The sequence below is a fragment of the Bipolaris maydis genome, assembly GCF_028858645.1.
Source record: "Bipolaris maydis strain C4 unplaced genomic scaffold PSV08scaffold_5, whole genome shotgun sequence".
Classification (NCBI taxonomy): Eukaryota; Fungi; Ascomycota; class Dothideomycetes; order Pleosporales; family Pleosporaceae; genus Bipolaris; species Bipolaris maydis.
This window is the reverse complement of record NW_027093861.1, coordinates 1,733,508-1,752,350: the sequence shown is the minus strand read 5'-3', so window position 1 is coordinate 1,752,350 and position 18,843 is coordinate 1,733,508. Positions and strand designations below refer to the sequence as shown.

Genomic DNA, 18,843 nt, shown 5'->3' with positions numbered 1-18,843 from the left:
TTTTCTCATATCCTATTTAGTGACGAATAATCACAAGGAATAGCTATATTGAAGAAGTCTCTCTGTAAGGTAGAATTTGACGTAGAACAAATCAAATGTCCTTGGCGTTATTTCTAATTGATGTGTGTCAGATTCGAATCGTTTTACAAAATCGCTGAGAGTATAGTCATTTTTGTAGGAGAAATATTTGCTTATGAGCATATTTTGTGCAGGGACATTTCACTAAACCCCAGTTTTTATGATTTTGGACATGGAGTCGCAATCTAGATCGATCAATGCTCTCAGACAACGAAAGAGGACAATAACCTTGTAGATAGACATGGAATAATGGCCTTAATCCAGGAGCTGCCCGCAAAGCTGTCGTTTGACGGCTCTTTCTCTGTTGCTGATGTGAGAAGGATGGTGTGTTGTTGTGCGGACCAGAATCAGGCAAATGTTGCGCGTGGCATGTGCGACTCGTGATTGGCCAGAAGGCTAAGGCGTCCGGATTTGCCTTGAGGAAAGAACCGTCATCTGGCCCTTCCAGTCTTAGCTCCCGCATGCCAAACTCGACCTCATTCATCTCTTTTCCTCCATGTTCCGCGTGTTATCAGCCTCCTCGGACAAGCCTCGACCCAAATCTGGATGCGCTCAGTGTTAAGCCACGATATATTCACTTGCCATCATTTGCAACGCCCCAAACCCCCCTCTGCCGCTTAGCGCCAGGCCTCCAGGTTCTCCCAGCCTTTCGACTACGCCTCGTACGCTCATTCGCCCCTGGGACCATGTCCCCACATTGGTTTCCGAGATGTCGTCGGGACGGCAGATACCCGTGTTCCGGCAATCGCTTGCCAGGTCCTGGGCCGTTCGATTGACCTTCGGATGCGCGATGGCAGTGACAAAAGGGCGGGCTGGAATCTCTGGACTCTGGAATGCTCGCGCGATTGCTAGCTCTGATGGTGTCACAATTCGTATTTCTTAGGATCAGCTTCCATGTTGGTGTACTGCTGAGGAACCTCTCGATTGGTATTAATCATCTTGGTGACGGGCACTTGAGCCGCCTATTTCCCCATCAGGTCTTTCTTTACTCGTTAAATCGAGAATTGCGTGAACAAACACAGGTACACACTAATCTTGGCATATCACCAGTATCCATTTGGCAGGGCGTCCTACTCTGTACGCAGGCATTCCTACGAGAGGACTAAGAGCATTAATACTTCTCCTCGGTTATTGACTTCGTGCTTGTTTAGTTGTGACTCACCTCTCGTGGTGTTGAGAGCTTTTTCAATCGACGAATTCTCTATTTGTTGGCCCACGGTTGAAATTTCCATCCGACAATCCTGGGGGCGTTCTCGATATTGTCATCCTAAGGCGCATCGTAGCCGACTTCCCGGAAGCTTGCTCTGTAGTCGAGAGAATTCGTAAGTTCAAATCAAGCCTCTTGCAAATTCTAAAAGGGTGCTGGAAGGATCACCAAAGTGATCATCGGGAGTCGACGCCTTAGGGATTCGCTTGGCATCGGAAAGCTGCAGCCTTTTTCTATTGTTCCACCACACGTCCCTATGACAAAATCATGCTTGCCAGGTTCTTCGAGTGCCAAACGCTGTTAGGATCTCGCTCGAGCCTATGTCTGGGCTAGAATCGTGTCGAGAACAACGCGTGCGGGGTCGTAGTCTGGATGTGCTTTATCTGACTGGACTATAGATTTGAGAGCAGCCGCGGATACGGCACAGACTGTGGAAGACCTTGATTCCAGTGCGGGTGCTGACGGACATAGCCTCTTTCGATTGGGCCTTCAGCAGTGGCGGTGGGCGCATGACCCTGATTGTGACGAGCGTTTTCTATAGCGTAAGGGCGTGACCGGTGAGTTTCTACTTGCCTCTTCTGCCGAGACTCGTCGCATCGAGGGTGGTCGTTCAGCTGCAAGGTTCAAAATCCGGTGAAAGATTTGTGCACGATCCTGCAGGTCGCAGAAACACCTGCCTCGATCAGCAATCTGTTGGGGCTACCAAGAGGAAGCACATCCGCTGCTTCCATTAGCGGCTTTAAACAGACTCGCCAATAAAACTGTACAGAATAAGGAGACATGAAGCAAAGAAGGCAACGCATGCATGGTGAGGTCCTCCACCGGCCTTAGCACCGTCAGCCCAATCCTGCAAGCGTCTACTTAATTCCCGTACGCCCCTCGGTCCTTCGAACTAGAAGCAACCTCAAATCGTATCAAAAAGACCAAAGCAAAGACAACTTACTGGAAACGCGTCGCATTACCGCCAGGTACACGGAGGCCATCAGACACGAGTGCCGCTCGATACAATAAGCGCCCGCATGAATGTTGGCTAGTAGTGCCTCTACGCCGGCTTATAACCCCTCATCACACGCAGAGCCGCATCTCTCATTCGCTCCTTGCCACGCTCAAGCACGTGCAAATCTCGATCGCGATAATTCTGCGACCATACGAAGCGAGCAGGCACAGTCAACTGATTTACTACCAATCTCCTATTTTACATGGAAGCACTCAAAATATTGCTATTAGACGTTTGTTGTTTCTTCGGAGTGCGTTAGTCAGGTGGGAAATACAACGTACGGGACCGGTTCACTTCCTTGCGTGCTTCTCAGAGCCGGGTCATCCTTCGCATCCTGGGCGCTATAGCAAATGACCTGATGTCGAGCGTCTTTCTAGCTGAATTTTCAACGGACCAGTTCTCTCCGGTATCTCACGCCAACTGCCGTGCTGGACAGCAAACCTGGATCGCTCTGCATGGAGGGATCCACCCTTCGGCTCACTTGGGCACGCGCGGTGGCTTTCGAGCCACTGGTTAGCCGGCGGCCAGAATCGGGTATTGCTCATGCAGGCTATGAGACTTGATTGAGCGCGATGCCCATCAGGCTAGCTGACAGCAGTGCTTTTTGCTAACTTGCAGCTAACAGGCTGGACAGCTACGAGAACCCGATTACCACGAAAACGCTACATACCAAGCCCACATCTGCGTCGTGTATGCTCTCAAAATTCCACTCATATCGAAGAGGGCTTCTCAAGCACTATTGACATAGTATTCGCTGGCATATTAGTCTCCCGGCGAGATGAAACAACCATATGACAACTCGCTATAGCCGCCTATGGTATGATGGCATACAGCGGGGTAGAAGAAATCCAGCTGGCTTCCTATCGCATGCAGCCGATGTAGGATCGTGCGCCATGCATATTTGGCAACACTTCTAGCTTATCAGAGGCTTCGTACAGATTCCTGTCCCGCGTCATCGTTATGTAGGAGCTTGTCGTCTGACACTTTGAGTAGCATGACTTTTCTCAGAGCCGAAAGATCGCAGAGCCGCATGGCGGAGATGAAGGATAAAGCGGTCGGGTGATGAGGGGGAATCACAGTACAGAGCAGGACAGGCGCATTCACGGCACAGCCACATACACACCTTATTGTGGGTCTAGAACATATGCAAAACCGCGGATCTACAAATTTTCGTCATGGTCAGTCACTCACATTCCGTTAGTCCTTCAGGGTTGAGACTCACGAAATCAAAGCCAAGATACTTGTTCAGGATCGACGAAATAGGCAAAACTCCAAGCGCTTCGCATACGTACGACAGCAGTGGGCATCATGGGATACCCGCCTTTGAAGCAGGAGCCGTTAGGTCAGTGGGAGGAGGCGTGAGCGGCCAGTGGTGGCAATGTGACGGAAATCAGATTCGCGGAAATCAACAGCTTCCACAAGGCGCTCGGCCATACAACACGTACTCAGTATTCTATATCGGGGGTTTTGGCTTTTGGGTTCTGAAAGGTGACGCAACCAACGCAGAGACCTACAGAAACTCCAGCACCTGGCAGCCTCTATACTTTCAGCACGATCCTCGTAGGGAATACTCGTATCTTTGTAATGCGGAACAACACCGTACAGTCGATCTTCGAAGAAGAGATCAGAATTGGCTGAGGATGCTGCTACCCGATATATATTATGAGAGTGCTGCGGAGGTAAACCATCCACGTTGTGGAGGTCTCAAAGGAGAGCTGGGTATATTTCTTGCTCTCATCGCTTTTGCTATACGTCCGCAGGAGTTGCAGGCAAGACTGCCTCAAATGTTTACGAATGGGAATTGGCAAGTACCCGGTACATTCAATCATGGGAGTGAGTCAAGCCAAATTCTTGGTGTCGCACAAAGTTTGGCTAACCTTTTTGCCGACAGGACAATCAGAAAGGGGTGTGGTCGTGTATGTGTGGACCTCTCCGCCAACCACGGCCGACGAACTTCGTGCTTATGAGCTGGGATACCAGACCAGGTATTATTATTAGTTGCCAACACCTGATGGTCCCAAATACTCGCCAAGTCTAGATTTGGCTTTCAACCGAGCGTCGTATCAGCTTTACTGGATTTTTTTCTTTGTCCACCCAATTCTGTTACACAAGACGTCTCTTATCGCACACTTTTTTTTTAACTTTTTTTTCAGCTCAGACTGCTTACTTCCTATACGTTTTCAACGCGGTTGCTCAGCAGGAGATGGAGTCTCAACCACTGTTGACATTACGAAGTTACGACTTATGTGCCTCCTTTGCTGCAATGTTGGCAGCTTTCTTTTTCCCTTTTTCTATACCTCTCCTTGATCAGATTGCATAAGTTCACGTTGGCTTCAGGATGAAGAATAGCTCATATACGTTTGATCTCTTTACAGAAATGCACAACTCTCTTGCTGCTTTCGAAAAATACATGGAGCGAATAAAGATTCTTTGCCTGTGGCGTGTGACTACTAATTACACAGTTTGCAACCACCATTGTTTCTCGTTGGTCAACGAATGCGCCCTTGATGATCTTCACCACGACCGATTAGCACGGCCACGTAACGACCCTGCATCACAGTCCAGAGACCGACACGTACATGGAAGCTAGTAACTATGCATATGGAGAAGGCTGTCTAAACAGGGGTATCATGAAAATCCAAACAGCGCATATACAACATGTGCCATCCTTAGCTCGGCATACCCCATACAATGACATTGCCGTCGCCACCCCCGCTACACCATTCAGGTCTTGTTTGACAAAACGCCACAGCAGACACGAGATCTTTTTTACCCTTTACGAGCGAGGTTGGCGGTGATCCCTTAACCTCTGTCATGTCCGAGTGCTTAAACTTGTGAAGACAGCTTCCTTGGAGCATATCCCATGCAAACACAAAGCCATTATCACTACCGCTGACAACGACGCTATCGTTCAAGCCGAGTGTACTTCGAACTCTCAACTCCGTATTAACAAAAGCGTCGTGCTTGTACGTTTTCAGGAGCCCGCCATTGATACGATCCATAAGCCTGATGGAGGAATCAAGCGAGCTAACAAGGACTTCTGTCCCCTTCTTACTCACAGTCAAGCTCGTACAAGATGGCCCTATAACATCGACTTGACACATGCCAGTTCTCAAGTCATAGCTTCTGATGCGTCCGTCGACACTCGCCGCCACGATCTCCGCGTCGTGAATCGCGACGTCGGAAACGCTGTCCTTGGCGTCAGACAGCATCATAATGGGCTTGTAGGCATTCGAGCGCACATCCCAGATGCGAACTGTGCCGTCGAAACTCGCGCTGACAATGACACTATCACCCTCACCGCCAAAAACACCGCGGTTCACGCGTCCGGAGTGTCCTGTCCAGCGTCGCACCGTCTGCGCGGTTTGCACGTCCCAGAGGAACACAGTCTTGTCGCCGCCTGTGCTGACAAATTTGTCGTTGGCGTGGTTTACGTCGAGGGAGAGGACTTCGTAGCCGTGTGCTGTGTATTTGTTTACGAGACCTGGGGGGCGCTGTGCAGATTGAGTGGGTGCGACGGAGGTGGGCGGTGCGTGCTTGGGGTTGTAGAGGCGGATTGTGCGGTCAGAGGACCCGGTCAGGATGTAGGATTGGGTGCCGGAGGAGTAGGCGACGGCGTGAACGATGCCATTGTGGCCGACCAGTTTGGCAGTGGGGGTTGTGGGGAAGGCCATGTTAAGGTAGTGGTGGTGGTGAAGGTGAGAGATGTGTTGCGAGGTACTGGGACGGTTGCGATTTGATGGCACCGCTCATCGAGGTACGTGCTCAAGGCATTGTGGGATGTAGAGGTATCTGGGTGAAAGGGCGATAGTGGGATCTACGGGAATGTCGTGCCGGATGTATTTCTGCTATGCGACAAAGATATCTATCTTGCGACACGTAGGAGGAGTAGAGTTGGAGGAGAGGACGGAAATGCATCGGTACCTGCCAAGGCCGAGGTGGGGCAATGACGCTCAGTTAGCTCCCGCGACTTTTTGGTCTCTCTACGCGTCAACAGCTCATGAATACTTTATATGCAGATATCTTCTTTTCATCTTTGGTTCTGAATTCATAAATGAAACAGAAACATCATAAAATCTCACAATGTCACTACAAAATCTAAACAGCCCGCCCAAGGCCGACGACTTCACCCCGCTCTCAGAACACCAGCAGCAGACACCAGCTTCTTTCTTTGGCGCAAAGCCCGTTCTTCACGCCCACTATGAAGCCATGACTCTCTCCGTTGCTGCTGATCAGCTTCAGCAAGACGCCGCATTCAGCAAATTCAATTCAAGACGCGAGGGAGAAGAGGATTTGGTAGACGGGGTTGACGTTTGGGTCTCTTCAGAGCATGTCACTTTCCTCGCTATAAATAATGGCCTGTGCTAACCAACTTCGTAGGAATCTCATTCTTTTCCAGAACACTCCCTCTCCCGTCGGCGTATCTATCCCATACCCGTCTCTCGCTCTGCACGCAACAATGAAGTACAAGTCGACCATCGAAGCACTGTACATGAACATCTCACTCAACGACGCCGAAACTGTCAACGAAGACGATGACATTCGTATGCTGGAGATTACCGTTTTGCCACCATCTTACGCGACGAAGCCTACCGACACATGCATTTCCGAGTTCTTCGCTGCGCTGAACACATGTGCGGATCTTCATCCTGACCCAGACGCTAGCGACGATGAGGGCGATGATATGCTAGATGACACAGCGCCTGGTGCATCGGGTTGGATTACAGCAGATAACATGGACGAGTATCTCGATGAGGACGGTAACTTCAAAGGCATGGTGGTTGGAGAAGAGCTGGGTCCAGGTGCCGGCACAGTAAGGACAAGGGAGGAGGCAGACGATGGATCGAATGGTGTCAACGGAGCTGATGGGCACGAAGAAAAGTACCACCGTACGGGCTAGGTGTTGGGCAAAACAACAAAAATGTAATGAAAATGATGAGTTGAATTTCTAGATGATACCCCATGGCGAAACCTCCTGTCTCCGGTCGGATAGCATAGCTTGTACGGACACTTGTACCAATGAAAACCCATACGTGCTGACAGCCTCAACAAGTGTCCTCCACTCTATCCAAAAAGAAAAAGATACAGAATAAGAAATCTAAAATTAGTACAACATCTCCATCGTCTCATCGCCACTGTCAGCCTCTCCAATACCCAGATCAAGTCTTCCCCTTATGAACATCTAATCCATTATCGTCATCTCCTCATTCAATCATTCGAACCTCATCTCCTTCTTGGCCATGTAACCTCCACCACCTCTGTGCCGCAGCTCCTCTTAATGAATTATGTAGACGAACACACCCATAGCAGTACTAATGAGCATGGCAGTGCAAGCTCAATCTCCTCTTCTTCCTTCCAATCAGGACAAGGATACGCAGCGTATAATCTGCATATCGCAGCTTCCAAGCCATTTCAATCAAAAACAACCGTATCCCCAACCTGAGCTACCGCGCAGGCGACGACGGCAGCGCCGGATACGGCGCCTGGCTTCTTCCAGGTACACTGGCAACAGGGTCGGGCTGTGTCACCGTTGTCAACTCCGCATGTTGTGCATCTGTATACGTCGGCGGCCACCCAGCAGGGGCCGTCCTTTCGGCATGCATCCTGCGTTCAATATCCATCCTCTCTACATTCGAAACGACCTTGTGGTAGGCAGGCGGCAGCATATCATCTTCATCCGCTTGTTCTGTGGCTGGCACGGCGGCAGTCGGGCTCACACGTGCAGCAAGAGCCGCTTGACGACGCGCATCAGCTTGCGGATTCGTATTCATGGGCGGCGCAGATGAAGCAGTCGCTCTAAGCTGCTTATCGCGGCTTCGCTTACCGATACAAGCGATGATGCCTATGGCGAGAGCGATGGGGACTATGATGCCGATTATTATGCCTGCGGAGGGAGAGTCGCGTGTGCTATTTGTTTTGAATGCTGCAGGATTGCTGACGCTGGTGGGGGTGTAGTCGTCGTACCAGTCCCAGAAGTCGGTGGTTGATGAGGGGGGTGGGGTTGGGTCGGGTTGGTAGTATGAATAAGATGATGAGGAGGACATTGCTTGTTGGAATTCGAAGTCGAAGACGCCCTGAGGGTAGGTTTCATTATAGCGGTATCGTGTATTTGGGTTGGAGTTCCTGGGGCTGCTGGATACGATGAAGGGTTTGGTTATGATTTTGGCCAAGTGTGCTTCGGGGAACTTTTCGCGATAGAACTGTGGGACTATCTGTTGTTCAATCACACACGCCATGACACTGTCGGCACCTGGCACGGTTGAATATGGGACTTCCAGATCTGGGCTAACTGCTTGGCTAGCTGATTGGTAGGAGTGATACGTCAAGGGTTCCATGCTGAGGATGCTCCTGCCACAGAATGGGAATCCGGTTATTGGGTCTCTCTCTGGTTCCTCCGGGTCAACGGTTGAGGGACATCTGAAGCACCACATTTCCCATGCGCTTACCCCTACGTTTTTTTCGATGTCGTGCGCAAAATAATCCGGGTATCTGGGTATGGGTACTATGACATCGCCCGCGTGGATATTCGTTTCCTTCCAGCTGAATTCTCCATTCATGTAATTCTCCTCGTTTCGGAGCAAATTGTGCATGTACCAATGCAAATCTCCTACGGATTCTATGGTACCATACCAGCGTGGGTCATCCTCGGGTGGTTTGGGCTCCAGGGTAGACTCTGGCAATGGAGGCAGAGCCGGTCCAGATGGCGGAAACCAAAACGCAGGCAAGTCGGCAGACATGGCGAATACACAACAGGCGGGAAATGTGCGAGTTTGTTGGATCTCCACATGATGATAAGTTGCAAGGATCGCGTTTCTTTTATGTTTCTAGGGCCCGAGTTGCGCGGTTCCCGAGGAGGCCTGTTTGGGATACCAAGACTGATGTTGTTATTGCCTGAAGCGCCACTGCGTAAGTAAAGCTTGGGCTTCATCCTTTCAGACCGATAGACGAGCCACCGCGATAACAAGATTGGTGGAGCGCCATGCGGGTGGGCTCATCGTTTAGTCGCGTGATCTTTGGCCTGTCTTCACCGAGGCGTACGGTATGCCTGAACAGCCTCGTAAGGCTGCCCACGTGCCGTATAGCCGGAGAGTACTGTGGCTGGGCGGTGGCGACTTACACCAGAAGATATGGCCGTGGTTTTGACCTGAATCTAGGCTCAGGATCCATATGCTAAGCTACCGTTCGTTTACTATGTATGTAGGCTGTGCCTATTCTGGGCACACGTCGCAAATTCATCTTGGCGTCTGCTCGGACAACTGTTGGGTAGTAAACTCAACCATCTGTGGTACTTAATGTCGTTATAGTACTTAGGCTGTCTCTGGCGCACATAGCATGAGCGTCCTGAGTACATCGTTAATGTTCTGGAAGACGGTTGTGAGCTTGAAAGTACTTTTCAAGTTCGCTTTCACCTGCAGAGCGTGCGTTCCTCATCTATTCCATAAGCGGTTTAGCACCTTTCCTCATACGTCACGGAGATGGTTGCTACATTCCCAAATGGAGTCGTGATAGTTTTCGCATTTTTTGAAGTCAGTACATATACGGACCGATGCTCTGGAGCCGTTATATTGAAACCAAGCATCTTTGTACTGGGGCCTAGGCATGCTTGTTCCCTACTACCGACCACAGAATGTAACTTGGCGACGTCATACTTCGGGCTAATGTGCGGTTCTCTGCTCCACATCAGGTCCGTCCCCATCATCTCGCACAAAAGAACTCCGCGTGCAACCTATGATACCAATCGGACTCCACCGCTCCTAGTCAGTACATCATGGATCAAGGATAGCCATGCCTACCCCGCGGTCCCCCGCGCTCGGCAGTACTCCAACGTGGTATCCTACCGCAGTACCAACCACGAAGAGTCAGGTGGTTACCATTTTCAGGAATGTCATACAGGCTGCATGCAGGAAAAAAATTGAGGTAATCCGTCGGGGTAGGTAGTATGGCTATGGAGTATCGTGCAAATGCCAAGTCATGTATAACGAAGGGAAGCTATAAAGTATGTGAGGAAGCGCGGGCAGGACACTTGCGAAGCCAGTCCAGCGGGCGCCTCAACCCTGGCTTCTTGAAATTTTTGTCTTCGTTTAGTCAAAATGATTGATCGCTTTCTATCCAAACATGCCCCAGCAGCATTACTGTGCTTTCTCGTAACGTCCGTTAAAGCACACCAAGACTCAGCACCACAAGTGAGCTCGGGAGTTGAATATGTCAATCCTCTAATTGGAACAATCAATGGAGGTTCGTAGGCTGCAAGCCTCTGTAATGGGGGACTAACCACAATCAGGTCATGTTTTTCCTGGTGCAACGCTGCCGTTCGGTATGTATCTCACTATTAAGAAATGTAGATGGCGACACGCTGACTCTGCTAGGAATGGCAAAGGCCGGGCCTGACGTGATAGGAGAGAACCAAGGAGGCTTCTCATCAGAAGAATCTGACCCCATTTATGGATTTTCCCACATGCACGACTCCGGTACCGGTGGATCACCATCGCTCGGGAACTTTCCAATATTTGCACAAGCTGGATGTCCAAACGATGACATCAATGAATGTAAATACCCAAAGTACCAGCGAGCGACCAACCGTACAGCGGGCAGTGTAAATGCTAAACCGGGATATTTTGACATTACTTTGAACAATGATATCAGGACTGAGACAACGGTAACGAATCGCACGGCTTTGTATCGCATAACATTCCCGGAAACACCCACGACACCAAACACGACACTAAGCCCGCATATTCTGGTAGAGCTCACGGATTTACCAAATACGCGTAGTCAGGCCAACATGACGGTAGATGCAAAGACTGGACGCATGACTGGCCGCGGACGCTTTGAACCGTCTTTCGGCGTCACCACGTATCAGTCATTTTTCTGTATCGATTTCGATGGCGCTGCAGTCAGACGCGCGGGTGTTTGGTCCAACACCCGAGCAACTACAAGGAGACTGGTTCTAGATGTCGAACCATACGACAGCCGACAAACAACAAGCCAGCGGCCGTCAGGTGGCTGGGTACAATTCGAGAAACCCACCCAGAACAACCAGATGTTGGTCAGGGTGGGCGTGAGCTTGGTCAGCGAGGACCAGGCTTGTGGGAACGCAGAACGGGAGATACCTTCATTCGACTTTGATGGGGTAGTCAAAGCTGCTGACGCTGCCTGGCGCTCTAAACTAGACGTCATCACAATTGAGAATGGAGGTGTGGACGAAAGCTTCCTCACGTCATTCTGGAGCGGTGTATACCGAGCAATGATCAGTCCGCAAGACTACACTGGCGAGAACCCCTTCTGGAAGTCTGATGAACCCTACTATGACTCCTACTACTGCATCTGGGACAGTTTTAGGTCGATTCATCCTTTGCTCACAATACTAGACCCGCACAGCCAGACACTGATGATCAGAAGCTTGCTCGATATCTACCGTAATGAAGGATGGTTGCCAGATTGCCGAATGAGCCTTTGCAAGGGATTCACACAAGGAGGCTCCAATGCAGACATTGTGATTACAGATGCCTATCTGAAGAACATCTCTGCCGGTGTCGACTGGAATTTGGCGTACGAGGCCGTTGTCAAGGACGCAGAAGTTGAGCCCATCAACTGGGATGTTGAAGGTACATTTGCATATGTGATTCTTTCTCCGAATCATTGCTAACATGATATGTTTAGGCAGAGGCGGTCTCGTATCCTGGAAGGCACTCGGTTACATTCCCACCCAAAACACCGATGTAGAAGGCATAGGCACAGAAACCCGCTCCATCTCACGCACAGTCGAATACGCCTACAACGACTTTACCATTGCCCTACTAGCCCGTGAACTCGGCCACACAGCAGACTACCAAAAGTATCTGTCGCGCTCTGCAAACTGGAAGAACATGTTCAAAGCCGATCAGCGCAGTATCATCAACGGTACGGACACAGGCTTCGTAGGCTTCCTGCAGCCACGCTACGAAAACGGCACATGGGGGCTCCAAGACCCCATTTTCTGCTCCCCACTATTAAACTTCACATCGTGCTATCTCAACCCGCAGGGCGGCGAAACGTACGAAGGCCCAGTCTGGCTCTACACGTTCTTCGCACCGGGCGACATGGCAACACTAATCACAACACTCGGCGGCCACGAGCTCTTTACCGCACGCCTCAACTGGCTCCATGAATCCGGCATCTTATACGTAGGCGATGAGCAGGCCTTCCTCACCCTTTTCCTCTATCACTACGCGGGCCGCCCGGCACTCTCGGCCGAGCGTGCTCACCAGTACATCCCCTCGCTCTTCAACGACACCGTCGGCGGCATACCCGGCAACGACGACAGCGGCGCAATGGGCTCCTTCCAAGCCCTCGTCATGATGGGGTTTTTCCCCAACGCAGGCCAAGACGTCTACTTCATCATCCCTCCCTTCTTCGAATCCGTGTCGATTAAGAATGGCCACACGGGGAAGACGGCAACGATCCGCAATGTCAACTTTGATCCAGAGTACAAGAATATTTATATTCAGTCGGCCACGTTGAATGGGGTGCCGTATACGAGGAATTGGATTCAGCATAGCTTTTTTCTAGAGGGAGGCGTCTTGGAGCTTACGCTTGGCCCGCAGGAGAGCGCGTGGGGGACGGGTGTGGAGGATGTGCCGCCGAGTTTGGGGCCGGCTGGGAATGCGACGGGGGCAGGGGTGGGAGAGCATAGGCGCTGGGAGATGCAGGATCTGTGGGGTTGAGTGGGGGGGGGGATGTAGTATGCTTTTTTTGTAGCTTGCTTGGGTGGAATACATGCTACAAGTATATATAGTACAACATGAAGTGTTTGTGAGGTTCCTAAGAATGGAAAGATAATGTTCCGTCCGTATCCGCAATTTTCCATCTCCATCTATATCGCATACTACGGTGATTACTACAGTTCACCACGTTAGCACCAAACACCATCCTTCGCACACAACGATTCTTGTGCAAAGAGTGAATCGACACCCATCAAACCTCCCACACCATAAATTTGTACAGTAACAAAGTCGAGCGCTCACCTTCTCCCTACACTGTTTCAACAACAACAGTTTCCTCAACCCCTACTATATATTCCATACGAAGAAAACTCTCTCAAGATGATTTTATACTTACAACACACCAAAGTGCATCGAACACATACAACTCACACCGAGCAAATCAGGATCAAGAAAAGAGAGAGAAGAAGAAAAAAGGTTACACGAAACAAACCTACCAATAATTTCCTAAAAGTATGTCTCCTCCCAACCCTGGCCACGCCGGACCAACCCCCCATGCAGAACCAGACTCAGACTCAGGTGCAGAAACATGCTCAAGCTCCGACTACGACTATGTGCGGCCAAACAATGGCTACGGCTTCGCGTACGACTCTGAAGTGGAAGCTTGGCACGCGGGGCGGCGCGGCGAGCGCGAGAACACTGGTGGCAGTACGATCCAGCTGAGTGAGGCAGAAGAAGGCGATGTATCTGGGGATACATGTAGCGGGTTTGAAGGCGACTCGTCCAACGTATCAGAAGAGTCGAGCATCGGGGAAGACGGTAGGAACATGGAAGAAGACGTAGAGCAGGGTGGTCATCAGCGGCAAGAAGAAGAAGAAGGGCGATGGGACGAACAATACGACGCAGATCTAGAAGAAGGACCGCTGCTTGGTCCTCCGCCGGCGGATCGTAGTAGCATTAACTATCTTACCCCCACGCCGCGTAGTGGCATTGTGTATACTACGTCGATTACGGCTACGCTGTCTGGACCGAGCGGCGTGCTTGCATCGTTTACGCACCGAGCGGAGCACCATGGGCAAGGGGGGTGGCACGGGCAGGCAGGGCGGGCGGCGGGGGTGAATCATGAGTTTCGGGGGAGGAATAGGGATGAGAGGTTTGAGGGGAGGGGGGATACTGGGGAGGATGTGTATGCGGGTGCTCAGGAAGATGGGGATGAGAATATGGAGGAGGAGGAAGAGGCGATTGGAGGGCATGCGCATCACGTGCCTCATGTGCATCGTGGAATCTACGGGCATCGTCGGGGTGGGAATACGTATGGGAGGGACAATTCGGATGATGATGCGAGTGCAGAGCAGGACGATGCAGATGATGAGATGAGCCCGGAACCCGATAGGAGTGGTGTTGCCGTCGAGCGAAGCATGCGTAACGCGTTCCTGTATGGCGATCCGGTGGTTAGTAAAATGGTTGCGGACGTCTTCATGCAGCGGTATACGCAGGCCCTGTCTGCGGCTGTTGTGGATCAGCCGCCGAATACAGAGTGTCCCATTTGTCTGGAGCCGCCGTCAGAGACGCACGAGTGCGTGCAGATTTCGGGTGTACCGGGATGTATGCATCTTATTGGGCGGGCGTGTCTGAGGCAGTGGTTTGTGAATCGGCCGGATGGCAATAAGGATTGTCCGTTTTGCCGGACGCAGTGGTTGTCGCAGCAGGAGGTTTGGGACATCGAAGACGAGCTGATTGATGGGCTGGTGGTGCCGGGGCCATGGCGCGAATAGGCCCAAGGGGGTATTGATGGATAGGTGCTAGCTTCGTCGGCATCACGATGCTGTGCGGGGGTTCCGGTGGTAGAGCTGGGCTGGGTTGGGGAAATCCCCCTTGCGTCGGAGTCGATCATACTCCGCTCGCAGATGTGTGACATCTCGTGAGAGCGGCATTTCTTCTTAGTGGCCATTTGTCCGACAAGTCTCTTTGCAGCCATCAGCGCATATGAGGACATCCACTTGTGTATTATGGGAAAGTGTATTCACGCAGCTACAGGCGTAGCAGTCACTGTAGATGATTAGATTGATTGTGGGAATTGTCTCATGTAAAATCGCTCAGGTAGCGTGATAGCATCACAGACTGGATAGAAATGGCATGCGGGTCTTTTGATTTGAGGCTGTTCTGCGTGGTATATTTTCCTGTTTTATTTTTCTCGGTACTTACTGTTGTAGGTGTAGATCGCAAGAACTTAGTCGTCTGGTAAATGCCTCGCGCGATACTGGTTGGAGCATTACAGGGGGGGTAGACGAGGGGTGTCATAGTAAAGTCCTTGGTAGAAGAACATCAGAAACAAGAATGTCTTCTCGACCCTGTAGTTTGTTGATCTGCACAAGACAAGACGTCAAGCTAGGGCGGGGCGGGGGGCTATTGCAAAGCGCGGCAGATTAGCAGGAGCCATACCTTGCTCGTTTTCAGGTACACTTGCATGTCCATGTAATTTCAACAATTCAAAAAAGACAAACGTGCGGGTCCAAGCTACTGCATGACCAAGAGATAAAGTTGCGGTAAAGCGGTGAGGGATAAATGATTTAGCAATCCACATGTTCCGAACCACAAATGCCGTATTCATGGCGAAAAAGGGTCAATAAGTGACGTTGCTTTAGAGTCGACTGGAACGGATCGACAGGCTCCACATGGCCTGGGTGGTGAATGTGGATGCTGTTTGAGAAAGTCGCGCGATGCAACGAGCTCACCGGACGGATTGGGTCGAATTCCGGTGCTGAGGATGATAGGCCCAGCTGCGCGTCAGGGATGCAATCAAGGGTGGAGGAAGAGTTCACGATGAATGGCCAGACTACTGATAACACGATGCGTGCCGGATGCATGCCAATGTTGGTGTCGACATGCTATGACGGGTTTCAGCCGAGCCATCCGATTCCACCAGCCGGCCCCGCACTGTTTGGTCTCGCTTAGCGTACAGCCCCTCCACTCAGCCATCGATCGTCGCGGTCCTCATGACATGAGGCGTAATGCGCACGGAACGTGTTTGGAATTCGCTGGCAAACACAGACATCGTGACGTTTCTTTGCCGGGCTAGACTGGTTGGTCGTACGTCAGACGAGGCTTCTGGACTGTCATGGTTTGCGGAAATGGCATCATAGTACGCGACAGCAAGGGGCTGGATCTTCCATGTTGCCCATGGTACAAGGTAGAGCAGAGTAAAGTAACAAGATGCAGGCAGCATAAACAGCTTCGCGGCAAAAGGCCTCTTGGCTGCGGCTTCTTGCGGTTCAGTCGTCAAAACCGGACGTTCTAGCTGCAGATTATGGCAAGTCTAGAAAAGGTCTCCCCGTTCTTCTTGCATAAGGCCCCATAGTAGTACGTGCGAGTCGCTGATGCGCACCTAGACGCCTCAAAGGGCCTTTTCCAGCAACGTGGTTGTTGACAGATAGCTAGCTGGTGCCTGAGCTCGCCGCCAGCAAAGATTGCAGCTGTAGCATGAGCTGGCGAGGGCAACCATTACGGTGCTCGAGGGCGGATGCGTGATCACAGAGGGCTCACTTGTGGCGTAGGTAGCCCGTGTCTTACACGATGCACGGACGGTCCACTATAAACAAGGGTAGTTGGTCCATTGTTCATTTTGAGCCCGAATGGCGAATGACGAGTAGCGGATATTGGCGTGTGTCATCTGGGAACTTTTCAACAGCCGTCTTGCCTGCCTTTGCGGAACGTGGCGAGTGCTCCGCAGCTGGCATATGCAATACCACCGGCTTAGCTCGTCATGGGATGCCACTATGCGTGCCTGGATCAAACCATGTGCGTCACGAACTCCTCTTGTGTTCCTCGGCGCAACGCACGCAGCAGCTTTTTTCAAAGGGCAAGGCTGGCGGGCGAGCGAGAGGTATTTGCTTCAAGCAAGGGGACATGTATGACACGGATGCATACGGCTCAAAATAGCCTGGCGCTCATGCCCGACCACACCGCTCAAACGGGCAAGCAGAAAATGTGAAGGAAAAAAAAACCTGGGGAAGCGCTACGGGCCAGGGGTAACATGGGAAAAAAATGGCGCATGGCTGGCTGGCCTATCCGGCGTGTACCACGTTTCTGTACTAGGAAACAATCTGCTCCCCCTCGAGGGTATTGCATTGGCCCGGGGCTGGAGGTGGTGCATGCATCGGTGCATCTCATGTGTGGAACTTGTCGTGACGGTGCGGGCTGTCTTGTTTCTGATTGTGCGGTGAGTGTGCCCGATCGTGATGGGCCCCAAGGTCATTCGATCCTCCCTCGGGCAATGCTGACGTGCGCAGCGTATAAAGCCGCCATGTGCTGCCCTCGCTCTCTCGAAGCAGCAAAACATCAGCAAGCTTAGCACCAATCCAGAGTTTACTCTAAACTCGTTGCAAGACGGGATCGACGCCAGAGAACTATCCTCATACAAACCTCCAACTCGCCTCGACTATACTTCCCAAATCGGCCGCTGCATACCACAAGCACTTGGCACCTTTTATCCATCCACACAATCTTCGTCTATCAAGTTTAGCACCGCACATCATTATAATCATCATGCCTGCTCTTCCATTCAACTCGTCCGCTTCTTCGTCTGCTTCGTCTTCACCTACCTTGTCACCTACAACGACGCCCTCAATAGTTCTCCATCCCGCATCGGGTATATTTGATCAATCGTACTAAAGCCTCAGTCTAATCTGTCCCGCAGGTCTATCATTAGAGAAGAAGGAGCTGCACAAGCCCCGACAAGATCCAGCACAGGCGTACCGCATGCGTTATGCGCAGTACCTGGCCGCGACCTTTGGCTTCTCAATGCAGGCCGCGCTCGCCGAGGCCGACTGCCAGCTTGCGCCCAGGCGTTCGTCGAGTTCGGGCATGTCAGAGGCCGAGTCGTTACGAACGATTTGAGGAGGCGCGAGGCTGAGCATGTGTTTTACAAAGGGCGTTATGAGTGACATTTAGCGTAATGCACACAGATGGGTGCATATGACGGGCAGTATGTGGTGGGCTTGTTTTGGCGTGCTCTCTGATACTTGTGCTGCAATTAAAAGCGATTGGTTTTTTTCTCTTTGCATTTACATGACCGTGTTGTCGATGGTGTGCGAGGGAGTGCGATGGACCACAGCGGAGGTTGGAGCCCACCAGTGTGTTTAAGAATGTGCGGGGAGCGACAACGGCGACCCCCCACCCGCCAGCTGTTGGATCCGCACAGGGCCTCGAGCGCCGCATCCCCACGCACGTGACCCGGGGATATGGTGTAGCCCTATCCCTCACCAGCTCCCAAGCCTCCCACTCCCAAGCCTCAAGCCTTGCAACAACGCCCCGACCTTTACGGAGCCGCAAGACGTTTTCCGGTCGATCTGAGCCTCTGGCGTGCTCACCTTCCTGTCTCGACGCTGCCAATGCTATTGCTTGGCTCAACAGCTGAGCATGGCACCACTCTCCCCGCATCCGCATTCATCGGCCACTTGTCCGCGACCGCCCTCGACGTATCCGGCCGCGCGATGAGTTCCCCAGCGGTTGCAGTTGCATCCCCCGCGGCTGTGCACCATCGCTGTGCAGAGGCAAGAGTACGCTGCGGGTCTACTTCTGGCTGCGACGGCTTGCCACAGGCTTGATTCGCCATTCCCCGCCTTAGCCAACCGACAAGCCTGTTGGTGTGTGGCGAGCGTGTGGCAGTCAGCAGCTAGCACACTGTGCACACGGGCTGTGGATATATTGCTTGCTTACCCTCGCATCATGTAGGCGTACAGGCTGCTCGCAGCGTCGACAGACCCAGACAGACAGACAAACAGACGGACGGACAAAGTGCTTGCTTGCACAACGTCATTGCAGCACTCAACCGGTTCGCATGCACGTGTAGGGGCTCAACA

At 51.7% G+C, this 18,843-nt stretch overlaps 7 protein-coding genes across 7 annotated transcripts; 5 read left to right on the top strand and 2 right to left on the bottom strand.

Moving 5' to 3' along the window:
* Window positions 1-3,477: 3,477 nt before the first annotated feature.
* On the top strand, window positions 3,478-4,690 carry PSV08DRAFT_289588 (uncharacterized protein). The gene is made up of 2 exons (XM_014226463.2): window positions 3,478-4,115; window positions 4,174-4,690. Exons 1-2 carry the CDS (start codon window positions 3,923-3,925, stop codon window positions 4,278-4,280), a joined length of 300 nt encoding a protein of 99 aa, XP_014081938.2. The 5' UTR covers window positions 3,478-3,922; the 3' UTR covers window positions 4,281-4,690.
* Window position 4,691: 1 nt separating this feature from the next.
* On the bottom strand, window positions 4,692-6,164 carry PSV08DRAFT_200511 (WD40-repeat-containing domain protein). Its single transcript, XM_014226464.1, has one exon. The coding sequence runs from the start codon at window positions 5,954-5,956 to the stop codon at window positions 4,952-4,954; it is 1,005 nt and encodes a 334-aa protein (XP_014081939.1). The 5' UTR covers window positions 5,957-6,164; the 3' UTR covers window positions 4,692-4,951.
* Window positions 6,165-6,274: 110 nt separating this feature from the next.
* Window positions 6,275-7,454, top strand: PSV08DRAFT_37709 (regulator of volume decrease after cellular swelling-domain-containing protein). Its single transcript, XM_066093331.1, has 2 exons — window positions 6,275-6,610; window positions 6,663-7,454. Exons 1-2 carry the CDS (start codon window positions 6,366-6,368, stop codon window positions 7,180-7,182), a joined length of 765 nt encoding a protein of 254 aa, XP_065949355.1. The 5' UTR covers window positions 6,275-6,365; the 3' UTR covers window positions 7,183-7,454.
* PSV08DRAFT_37710 (uncharacterized protein) lies at window positions 7,455-9,058 on the bottom strand. Its single transcript, XM_014226466.2, has one exon. The coding sequence runs from the start codon at window positions 9,017-9,019 to the stop codon at window positions 7,727-7,729; it is 1,293 nt and encodes a 430-aa protein (XP_014081941.1). The 5' UTR covers window positions 9,020-9,058; the 3' UTR covers window positions 7,455-7,726.
* Window positions 9,059-10,067: 1,009 nt separating this feature from the next.
* Window positions 10,068-12,985, top strand: PSV08DRAFT_388795 (glycosyl hydrolase family 92-domain-containing protein; the record flags this gene model as incomplete). The annotated part of the gene is made up of 6 exons (XM_014226468.2): window positions 10,068-10,199; window positions 10,234-10,282; window positions 10,368-10,517; window positions 10,564-10,596; window positions 10,649-11,887; window positions 11,943-12,985. The coding sequence occupies 6 exons, from the start codon at window positions 10,068-10,070 to the stop codon at window positions 12,983-12,985; spliced, it is 2,646 nt and encodes an 881-aa protein (XP_014081943.2).
* A 342-nt stretch (window positions 12,986-13,327) lies between these two features.
* On the top strand, window positions 13,328-14,757 carry PSV08DRAFT_401092 (uncharacterized protein; the record flags this gene model as incomplete). Its single annotated transcript, XM_014226469.1, has 1 exon — window positions 13,328-14,757. Exon 1 carries the CDS (start codon window positions 13,498-13,500, stop codon window positions 14,755-14,757), a length of 1,260 nt encoding a protein of 419 aa, XP_014081944.1. The 5' UTR covers window positions 13,328-13,497.
* A 2,514-nt stretch (window positions 14,758-17,271) lies between these two features.
* PSV08DRAFT_289558 (uncharacterized protein) lies at window positions 17,272-18,035 on the top strand. The gene is made up of 2 exons (XM_014226470.2): window positions 17,272-17,630; window positions 17,679-18,035. The coding sequence occupies exons 1-2, from the start codon at window positions 17,528-17,530 to the stop codon at window positions 17,876-17,878; spliced, it is 303 nt and encodes a 100-aa protein (XP_014081945.1). The 5' UTR covers window positions 17,272-17,527; the 3' UTR covers window positions 17,879-18,035.
* The last annotated feature ends 808 nt before the right edge of the window (window positions 18,036-18,843 follow it).